Here is an 11,630-nt window from a genome sequence, read left to right as displayed (position 1 = left end):
ATGCAAGTATAGCAAATTGGCTGACTGTCAGACTTTGCTGTCCTGAGTTAAAGGCGTGGGGGGCAGTCACTTTTCGGCAGGTCTCATATACCCCTGCCAAAAAAGGACTGCACCCCCATAACTCAGGATTGCAAAAGCTGACAAAGACAAACTTTTCAGGACTTTTAGTAGACCTCATACCATGCAAGTATAGCAAATTGGGTGACTGTCAGACTTTACTGTCCTGAGTTATCACACATGTAGTCACTGTCAGTAGTGATACATTTTGCACATCGCAGACATGAGTCACAGGATATCTGAAAATGTTTCAAAAGAGAATTATATATAAATTAACACATACAGTGTAGGCCTACATAGGCTTTCTCTCTTAAAATCTTTTGTAATTCTACTGACAACAAAAAAATTGGGCTACCCAGGAAACTGTCTCAACTTGTTCACCCTCCACGTTACCACAGATGTGGCAGAGTTCACTGAGGTCATCTGACAAAATCAAAGAACCATAATAGCTCAATTTTATGTTATTGTTATAGGACTTATATAATCGATTTAACTAAAATAAGTTATCCATGCAATACTCTAGCGTGTCACCAACATACCGCTGTTTTCCAGTAGAGTGGTTGCAATAACTTTTCGTAGTCCCTCAATGTGTTTTGTCGATGTTCCAAAAGAGATGCTCTGCCCTTTTAAAATGCATTCTGCAAACTAAATAAATGCAGACCTGCCAACATGTACGCATTTTGCGTACTCGGCACGCATTTTGACCCTTTAGTACGCTTGTACGATTCGCTGCTCTCTATGTACGCATTTTGTTACATCTCTCATTTCTCCGGTTTCAGTTTCTATGCAATCTACATCTATGACGTTGATTCTGCCGCTGAGGAGTGGAGTGAAAAGCTTTCGGCCAATCAGAGCGCTGCATTTTAACCCTCCTGCCCCTCCCTTCTTATATACTGGCCCATCCTAGCCAAATGCGGTAATAAGGTTAAGCATCACAAATCGACCCTTTTCAAAGTAGGCTCTGTGTCAATCCAACTGAAACCTTTGACAACTAGACAAGATTTACCAGATCTCTCAATCATTTTAAATACTATGGTTCAAAAGCAAATTGATAGGTTCATTTATTCTAAGGAGAAAAATACCTATGCATATATTTATATAAACTTGAAATCATACAATGTCTGCCAGTAACTTTGTACACTCCTTGTCATACTCCTTTATTTGCTTAATTTAACTTCTATTTGTCCACAGCCCAGTTTAATTGGTGGATGAATTAACTTGTGATAATCCAACTCGGTCGTTAAAACATAAAAAATACCAAAGAACAGAGTTTCATACTAAAACGAGTGTCTCATCAGCGGACACTGCACGTCAGAAACATGCAATTAGTTTAAAAACATGCTAACATTGCTAGCTAACTCGTGTGTGCATTTCATATCCGCAGCATTTCTGTAGTCTTTACAAACACCAGGCACCAAACCAACGTATAATTCTCTTTTACTCACCTTTTGTTCTTCCAGTAATGTAGTTGCTTCATCTGGGACCCCTCGACTACGCAAAAACTCACTTATATCCAAGTTCGACATGTTCAGTGTGTGGTTCTCCATCATTCAAAGTTACTCCCTCTCATTGGTCCCTTACAGGTACCCATACTTCTGAGAATAAAGTCAGAATTCTGACTTTGTGTTTAACATGTGGTAAGAGATTGCTGGTGTAACAAGCGCGCTGACCGCGCTCTCACTCTCACACAACGGGCCATTTAGCTAGCAGGAAGAGGGGAGTTACAGGCCCTGGAGCTCTGTCAGGGCTGCCAGCCTAACGGAGCTCACAGCAGGCCGGGGTCTGTGAAGGAAGGCAGGCCGGGCGGCGAGGCAGCAGCACCGCCGCTGAAGTCCGACACACAGTCTTACCATATTTGCAATTAGCCATCAATTTTCATAAAACGGCCCATATTTGAGCTTTATATAGTTGATTTCTCACATAAAAAAGTCTCAGAAGTGAATTTGGTAATGAAACATTGCAGTGTCTGGAATATGAGATTCTGTCGCTTCTCTAATGTGTGTGTATTGGGGATTCGCTCAACCAATCAGCGCGCAGTTCATCTAAATATTCACGAGCATACCATATTTGGAAAAAAAGCTCTTGTTACAAATAGAGCCAAAACACAGGGATGCATAAGGGCCAATAAAATATCAACCAGGCCATTTTCTGCCCAACCAATGTTACATATTCAATTAGGAGACCATAAGGAACAGTGTGAAATACTCTATATAGTCCTTCTATCACCCCTTTAATTTTAAATCTCTGTATCAACCTTTAATGTGAATACTCCACAAGATGTCACATCTTTTTGCAGAGGGTAAGGGAGAGAGGTGCATGACCATTTTGAAATATTGAGGCCCCTTTGTCTCAGGAATGCTCTTAATAAAACAGAAATAAAGTACATCAATATATGTAAAGGATAAATTACAGCATGGTTTTACAGTGTGTTTGTGTTATACAAGTTACCTTGTCACACCTTAACAGTGTTTCATGTCCTTTGCTTTTCAAGAGGATCAAGGAACGACCTCTTCTCTGATGGAAGCATAACCTATTGTACAAAGGGGAAAAGTACACCACGCTATTTTTACATTCATTAATAGGTTTTCACCCTTTTCATCCAGATGTTTGCAAAGTTTGTATACATGCTACGCTATACCATGAAAAGGCTCAACAGAGGGAATATTGACATGCAGAAATAAAAGCACATTTCTAACCATGACACTTTTTAACTCACCATCAACATCCAGTGGTTGTTCTTATTGACAATGCCAATGATTAATTTGAACATCAGTGGATCAAGCTAAAATTAGAAAACATGGGTAGAAAAGGTATATTTATACATCACTTGGAAGGACTAACTCAAAGATGCGTAAATAAATACTTGAGTCTATATGTACTGTAAAATCTCCACATACCTTATGCAGTTTGCTTTTATTATCATAAATTATCATCAGTCATTGCAAACGTGTCCACAGCAATTGCTTTTTCCCTTGTTCGCCCATTGTGCTCTTTGACCAGGATCTCCAAGTAAGCATTAATAACCTGAGATGAAATGACATACAGTATCAAATAGGATCTGTTTTCTGCATATATAACTGCATAAATTCCCTATGTAAACACCCTGTACCTCACTCTCTAACTGCATGTTTGGGGCTGTTCTTGCTATATCTGCATAAAACAGTTTGTAGGGCCCAACTTTGGAAAGAAGAATGTATGGATTCTTTCCTTTCAGCATCCATCACACCTAGGAAAAAATAACAATATACATAAGCACAGCATATTGAATAGTGCAATATTTGTCACATAATTTGCAATGAATGTCATTACTTATGAATATTTCTTTAATGCACATTCATTAAAGCTTTAGTGTGTAACTTTTTGATATTAATATATGTCTGTTACATTCAAGCCATTGCCAAATGAGCTACAAAGCGAATTAAGGCTATCAGCTCCACACAACTCTCTCTGTATTTGTCAGTATGACTATGTTCAGAAGATTGTGTCGTCCTGCGCAGAAAGTTGAGTAAAGATAATGACACAGAAGGCTTGTATCATGTGGATGCGCTGACATTGTTATTGTCATTACTGAACGGGGGGGGGGGGAAACTATGCACTATAGCTTTAAATGTAGGTAAATAAAAGAAACAATGCTTCTTGGCTAAAAATACTGATATTGTAATAATGCCAAAACAATTGCCTTTCTATACATTTACATGACAAACTGTTTGATCAGGTGTCAATATTGTAGAGTGAAAGAAAGACATACATGTATCAGTGGTAGCTGATACAGTGTAGCTCAAGGTAGAAGCAGGAGTAGAGGTGGAGGCAGGGATTGAGGCAGAGATTGAAGTTACCCCTGTGGAGTTGAGGATCTTATGTGGTATTCTTTCCTTTTCCTCAATGTGTATTTCCAGGTGGTTGGTGTTGATTTTAGGAAAAACACGACCTCCCTCACTTTCCAGATCAGCACTTTTGTCCTGTAGAGCTATGACTGTGAAAGGCCCCAAGAAGTCATGCTCCAACTTTTCATCCCTTTCGCTGCTGGCTTCTCACATTCAACCGCCACACTTTGTCACCCACCTTGAAATTTGATTTTGTGGACTTTTTGTTTTTAATGTGGCTTGTGGCAATGGTGTGTCGAGCAGCCTGCAGGGCATCACCAATATTAATGATGTCCTCTGTAGGGCTGTCATTCTCCACAGCACTCGCCATGCTGCTGTCCACCTTTTAAAAATAATATTGTATACAATATCATAACCAGGCTTCAAAATTAACTTTTTCGTCTACCAGCCAAAATGGCTAGTGAATGTTCAAATATTACCAGCCACTCAATAGATTACCATTGGGTTTTTTGGCTGGTGAGTGAAGCAAATCTACCAGCCACTTGCATATTTCACCAGCATTTGGCTGGTAAACGGTGTTAATTTTGAACCCTGATCATAACGTATTACATATCAATACAAATTCTTTCAAAAAGTCAAAGCAATCACTTGCAACAAAAAATACCATGTACTCCTCAGGGACCTGGGACGGCCCGGGTATCTGGCTTCCCTGCCAAACATCATATAGAATGGAGAAAATTTGGTGGTTGACTGTTTTTTGGTCCGTAGACCAAACATCATAGCATCTAGATGCTGGTCCCATGTGTCGGGCCTCTGCCTAACAAGTTGTCTGAGAGCTCTGAAATGTGATAGGAAAAGAATGTATTTTTAGTTGTACATACCTATCTATCTAATTTAATGCTGTATATCTGGTATAGCGTAGAAATAATAGTGGCTGTATTTCTTGATACAGGTTCACAACTCCCACCCATTTCGCTTACCTTTGTATGGTACCATTGATTTTCTCAACAAGACCATTGGTTTCAGGATGATACGGCACACAAAGGCTTCATTTTATCCCAAGGATCTTGCAGACATCAGCGTTGATCTGAAATACATTTATCTCACTTTACAAATGATGAATTTTGAAGTGACTGATGGTATTTTATTTTGCCCCCACAAATTATTGTGGGTAGCTACATTGCAAGTAGTTTTATTTTACCTGATTTACAAATTCCTTTCCCTAGTCTGCAAGGATCCTCTTGGGAGCCTCAAACTGGTAAAAAAAATTTGAGGATACAGCCAGATACCTCTTTAGCCGTTTTTGTTCTAAGAAGGTAAGCTTGTACCCATTTGGTCAGGTAATCAATCATTACACAGATGTAACTGTATCCCTCTGTAGTCACAGTCAGCTTCCCTATCAGGTCCATGCCAACAAGCTCAAATGGATGGGTTACCTAAAAGACATATAGGTGACTGTCAGGTGAACATCAAGGACAAGGAATAAGTGGGATAAAATACAGCAAGGGGAAAGCCTTTCCACGCCTGGATTTTGCACTTTTCCAGTTTTTTTTTCAAAACGCGGGAACCCTGTAAACTAATCTATCTATAAATTAATAAACGCGTGCAATGTCTTCTTAGCTTGCACATCAAAAGTGTTGGCTTTCCGACGAAAATTTGTTTTTTTCCTTGAGTGTTTCCTCTGGATACTCACCACTTAAGTATCGGAGAATACCTTTATATGTCTTGATCCATGATAAATGTGTGTGTGTAATGCAATGTCCTATTAATGTGTGTATGTAATCTAATGTATGTCCAATCTGTTTCTCGTGTCAAATATTTCCCCGCTCAAAAATGGGAGTTATAACTTTTTAAATAACATTTTATTTAGGCTACTCTTGGTTTTGATATCAGGACAACATGACCAGCATTGCCTCTAGCGGCGTGCAGTCGTATTTCGGCAGGCAGTCTGTATTCGGCACAACACCGGTATTCAAATGCTTCCTAGTATGAGGGGACCTGGTCTCGCCGCCGTCGAGGCAGAGCAGTCTAGGCTGTCGCAACACTTGACGAGAGTGCGATATTCATAAACCCATTACCTGCAAGCATTTTGACCACTAGAACCATCATACACACAAGGTGGGGAAATGCATATTTGCGGTTGCCACCCGTGTTGTTGAATGATTTTCTGACGTCGCATTTGTAGTATTTTCTATTTACTTCCGGGTAAGATGCCGATCTTTTGAAACCTCTTCTGGTTCTAATACAACAACCCACATAGCCTTTGGTTTTTTTCCTTGAATTAAACATTATAATGGCTTTAGTTAAATCTATACCACCTAATTAACTAATCTCTTATAAATCTAAATAAGGTCTCTTATTTTTATTTTTTTAAACAAAGCAATCATTTTTATAAGATCTTTGGGAATTAACATTTCCATCAAAATATATTTTATTCAGCCATGTAATGAAAACAAAACCTCTTACTAATGGTGCAATAATACACAGAGTCAAATGTATTCCTTTTTACCTCTATCCATTTTAATGTACAAAATAATGAAAAAACAAAACTGAAAACATGGAAATTCACAAAATGTTTCCTCTGAGCAAAGAAAAAATCCTGTACAAACAGTGGGGTGGTGGCCTGCAAATGTACGACCTGGTGATCATCTCCTCGGGCCACCCCGACCTCGTCCCCTTCCTCTGCCACGGCCTCGTCCCCTGCCTCGTCCACGTCCAGCCACTGAAAAGACACAGAAAAAAGTTAGTCAGAAAGCTGCAAGGCATGAAAGTGAGGAAACTATTTGCAAGGGACAAGCAACAAAAACCAGTGGGTTGGTTCTAAAAAATAAATAAAAAAAGTTAACTAGGCACTAAGGTGGCTGTGTTTAAATTCTACACAGCCACCTTAGTGCTACTTTCACAAAGGAGACACACTATAAAAGAAGACAAATAACTTGTGTACACTTAGTTATAGTTAATGGCAGTTCAAATTATGGTATCCATGCATTGTAACAAAATCCATGGTTTGACACAATTTTGGGTATAACCAAAAAAATGTGGGTTTGAATCCTCTCATTGGTAGCCCAGCACAACAAAGTGAAAGGTTTATATTTCTCTGTCACAGGGCAGCACCTCTTACTTTACACCACTGTTGAGATGTTAGTCTGTAAGGATTATTTTTTTTTAACATGCAGGCTGAAATTCACTGCGTTTTGTTGGGATTAAGATGCTTGCTAAATGCCCGCTAGCTGCTGGCTAATTAATGCAGCACTGTCGTCCATCTCAAACAAGAATGGAGAAATGTGTAGTCAGTGTTCCCCATACATAGGTTTTACTTTCTTTTAAAACTTATTTTACTTACAGGTAGTTTGATAGCTGCCCAGGTAGATACAATCTGAATTAAATCCCCCCATCAACAATGTAATTTTATAGCACACAGACCAGCGGCCTCCAGCCCCTCCACCTCGTGAAGTCGCACGGCGCGTGTATGTCACAGCGTCAACAATTCACTTCAGTCACAGAGCCAGTAGTAGCATGTTAGTAGTAGTGCATGCTACTTGTGGAGTTGTGGCTTCCCGTGAGATTATCTGTACTGATAAACCGCTGCGGCCACACCGTTGGGAATGCTCCCAAACGTCATTTACAGTCTGATTGTTCACCCTCTCCGCAGCAGTGTGTTCTGCTTGCTGTATTTGGAGTTAACAGGAGCTAACCGCTATACCTTCGTTTAATGTTCTCTGTACCCGCAGCCATTAACTGTAATGTTATTATGCAACCAAGCCCGAATAACACCTGACAGTTTTTTTAAGTATGCTGTAAAAGTTTTAAACAATCCAGAGTTGTTTAAATGACAGGAAACCGTTCAGAGGAGATCTTAATGAGTGCAACACAGACATGTATAATGTTTAACGTCACAAGGATCCCCAAAACGCAGATTAAAAACACTAATCTGTGAACAATGACCGATAACCAAAATGAACAAGAATTAACTTGAGATAGTATTAGACTAATGCGATTTAACACGAGTTAGGAGGTGCGCACCGGGGTGAGATTAATAACTTGTAACTTTCTGTACGAGTCATAGCATTGTTTAAGGTGAAGTTGTTAATACAACATGTCCGCTCTGGGAAACAATCAGGTATTTTATCTGCTGACCCATACATTTTATTTGACCCGTTTCGTTGACAAAGCACAAATACACATCTGTATCATCTTGGTTTGTTTAATGTGTAAATACTTTTTCTAAATTATCTTGTTATGTAGTAATTTTTTTAATCAATAAAGTTAAAACTTTTGTTTCGTTAAACCTTTGTTTGACTAGTTTATTACTGAACCCCGCCATCACACGCCGCGTCGGCACACCCTGCACCACAAGTAAATTCTCAACCTGTGGGAAACACCGTACAGGCGAGCAGTCTGAGGCGCGTAAAGGTCTGTATGGTTATACTGTAGCAGCCTGGTGTTGTCTTCAGGCGATTTGATAAAAAGGTAAACCTAGTAATACGTTAGTTACGGCTGTGCATAATGCCAATACAGTGATGGCTGGCTGAGCATTCATTCATACACTGAGTCGGTGTCACTCAGACAGTCCGGTAAAAAGGCCAGTCTTTCAGTTGGTTTTGAATGCCTGCTGCCAAAAAGTTAAGTCTGAATAAGCTTTAGGAGAAAGGCAACCTCAATGGCAACCTACTGTGGTCAGTCGCAGCATGCGAGTCCCGTAACGTTACAGCAAAATAGTTTTTAACACTACAAAACGAGCACTGAACTGCCCAGGAGTTTGTGACTGTGTCCTGCAATAACAAAGCAGTTGCTTTATCTCTTGCTTCGTTTTATTTTCTCTCTATTCCCAAAGCTGCATTAAAGCGTAGTTGAAAATGTTGGTTTCCCCCACTGCCACCAAAGCTCTGAATATTCCTTTTGAAACGCACCAAAGCTTAAAAAAAAAAAAGAAAGAAAAAAAGGTATTTGGTACAGCCCTAAAGGACTGTGTATTGGCAAGAATCTGGCGATATGATACACAGCATGACAAAGTGGTTATGAATCAATATATTGATATATTACGATACTGTAATCTATGTGACATATTGGGATTTTTTTAAATGACATTTTCAGGAAAACTGTCAGTGATAAACAATATTTTCACTGGTCCATTTATGTTAAAACAATACAGAAAAGGCAATTTAACACAGCCTTCCATAACTGTGACACCAATAAATGAAAATACATTAACCTAATTAAGATATCTTTCTAATTATTCATTTAAATTGAAAACAAGTTACTTGTTAACATATATTGTCTCAATCTCTTAGTTCCAAGTATCGTCTATCCCAGCACTTTAAATCCGGTAAGCCAAACTAGCAACTGTGTATTCAAATGTGCCGTGTGCTTATGGCCAGACAAAGCAGCCAATTTATAATTGTGAAGGCGCATTACTTTGTCTCCACTCTCTAACTCTTTCACCCAAGTGAGGGAGCGGTACAGTGGAGTGTAGCATCTACGTCAGAGTTGACATTAGCTTATGTTAATGTAAATAAATCAGCCAATGCACAGGCAGTTTAGGGCTATCCCTGTGGACGTGCTCTTGACTGGCATTTGTCAGAGTCCTCCGTTTTAAGAGCTAACTGCTAATCGGCTGTCACCACCCAGCATTTTCTTCACCAATGTCACTGGCAAATAAAATGGATAGAATTTTGTTCCGAGTGGAAGGGTCAAATGGTTGAAGATATTACAACACTGCTATCTAGCGGTCGGGGGTTTAAAAACAATACAAAATGAACAGCTACCTGCCACAAATCTTTGCATGTTTGAATCGATACGGTCTCACAAAACATAATATTGCGATACTCCTTTGTATCGATATTTTCTTACTACAGTCAGTGTCAGGCTTCTATCGTGAAGATTTATTAGATACTTCGCCTTAAACAGGTCAAGTTTAAATCAATCTCTCAAGATTATAGCAGTGTGTGTGTGGTTTAGGACACGGGTCTCTTCTGAAAGGTTCGTACAGCATAATCGTAACGAGACAACTGAGACATCTCTCAGAAACATTAAACTGTGCCCAGAGCAAACATTAATTATGGAAATGTCTTAAGACATATTCTGCAAGGTATGTTTGCTAATAATCAAGCCTTTAAAAACTCCCAAAATGCTCTGGCACATATATAAATACATACTTTCAAATACAAGAGGAAGCCAAATATCATGCCTAGTGTGCTGCTATGGTAATCTCTGCTGTTTTAACATACCTGCTTCTCTCTTCTTGGACTTGACCTTTGGCTCGATGTCAACCAGCAAGGTGTCCAGTGGGAGGCTGTCAGGAAGGATAAAGTAGCGAATATTGTTGCCACGGATACTCAGTGATTCCAGCTGAGTGGGCTCCCTGTTTTTCAGGGTCATTTTCACCGCTTTCAGGTGGGTGTTCATGCTCACATCAACACCTAAATGGGAAAAGAAAGGAAACAGGGATGGGAAAAACTTGAAAATTAACATAAACAAGCCAACATCGATTCAAATTAAAAAGCTGAAGGGGAAGTAACTGAGACAGTTTCAACAATTTAAAATTATAAACTTAATGGAGGTATTATTTATTGCAGACTGTTGTATTAGCCTGCTTTATCTTAATAAACTGGCTACTGGAGTGTGTTTAGTGTCACCTGTGGGTGCATTTTGTGATCAAATGAAATCTAGACTTGAATCATGACACCTGAACTTAGAACAAGGTTTCACTGCAGTATACCTGTACAAGGGGCAACTCCAACACAACTTAAAATAATGCTCCAGCTGGCTCTTACCTGTAATGGTGCCATGGACCTGGGTGCCATTCTTTAGTTCAATGGTAACCGTCTCATGGCTGAGTTTCATCAAAAACCTGTAAGTAGTATTGAACGAGATTAGTGTAAACGCATCGTTTTTTTTTAGCTCAACGTTTCCCAATTCAACACGAACATTATTTGATCATTATACACCGTGTAAAGTCAAAGATTAGCCTGAGATTTGCTAACGCTGCCTAACTGCCGGTTGTGTAGCTAACGTTAGCTTTCAGCACCAACACATAGCTAGCTAGGTACTCTGGTGGGAGAGATAACAAATCCTCCAAGATTTGATTTGAGAATGAATGATAAATGACTAAACGTCTCTCTGGCAGTGGCTTGGTTTTTAGCCACTGAATGCGTTTGCTTAATTTTGAAGACAAAAATAACAGGGCCTGTGCGTAAACTTTCTAGTTACCATTCAGGTAGGTCATGTTAAGTTAGCCATGTTTGTTAAAGCTAACGTTAGTTAGCAAACATTGCGTCCATAATACCTGCGCGACTTTACAGCTAAAGCCACAGTTCAACAATTAGTAAGGACACCTCAGATGTGTATGCATCTGTCGTATTATTTCAGAGGCTGAAGCACGGCCATTGTAACACCGGACAGCTTCCATTCATCCCGTTCACCGCTTCCCGCCTCTTCACCGTCTCTCCGTTTACATCTAAATCAATCCATCAGCATCGCGTTGTTTCTATTATCGCACATCACAGCATTAAATAAATAGCGACTTTTCACTATCACTTACCTGACAAGTTTCATGATGGTGACGGACTGTAGAGACAAATCCTCCACCAAAGACAAAAAAATTACAGCGCTCGAGTGAAAACACAGGCCGCTGTTGTAGGTTTTACGTTTCAGTCGCGCTGATACGACGTCATTAAATGAGCGACAGCAAAGAGAAACGTTACACAACAGCACCACCCAACGGTGGAGTAATGGAAATCATGTACAGAG

The 11,630-nt window shown here is 39.6% G+C and overlaps 1 protein-coding gene and 1 long non-coding RNA gene across 2 annotated transcripts; both read right to left on the bottom strand.

Annotated features, from left to right (window-relative positions):
• Positions 1–2,506: 2,506 nt before the first annotated feature.
• Positions 2,507–3,069, bottom strand: LOC114567584 (uncharacterized). The gene is made up of 3 exons (XR_003694202.1): positions 2,955–3,069; positions 2,774–2,839; positions 2,507–2,587 (listed from the first exon to the last, which is right to left on the bottom strand). It is a non-coding gene; the product is annotated as an uncharacterized LOC114567584 (long non-coding RNA).
• Positions 3,070–6,379: 3,310 nt separating this feature from the next.
• On the bottom strand, positions 6,380–11,579 carry snrpd1 (small nuclear ribonucleoprotein D1 polypeptide). The gene is made up of 4 exons (XM_028597590.1): positions 11,422–11,579; positions 10,655–10,731; positions 10,109–10,300; positions 6,380–6,603 (listed from the first exon to the last, which is right to left on the bottom strand). Exons 1-4 carry the CDS (start codon positions 11,433–11,435, stop codon positions 6,527–6,529), a joined length of 360 nt encoding a protein of 119 aa, XP_028453391.1. The 5' UTR covers positions 11,436–11,579; the 3' UTR covers positions 6,380–6,526.
• Between the last annotated feature and the right edge of the window lie 51 nt (positions 11,580–11,630).

The sequence above is a fragment of the Perca flavescens genome, chromosome 14 (genome assembly GCF_004354835.1).
Source record: "Perca flavescens isolate YP-PL-M2 chromosome 14, PFLA_1.0, whole genome shotgun sequence".
Taxonomy (NCBI): Eukaryota; Metazoa; Chordata; class Actinopteri; order Perciformes; family Percidae; genus Perca; species Perca flavescens.
This window is presented reverse-complemented; position numbering and strand designations above follow the sequence as displayed.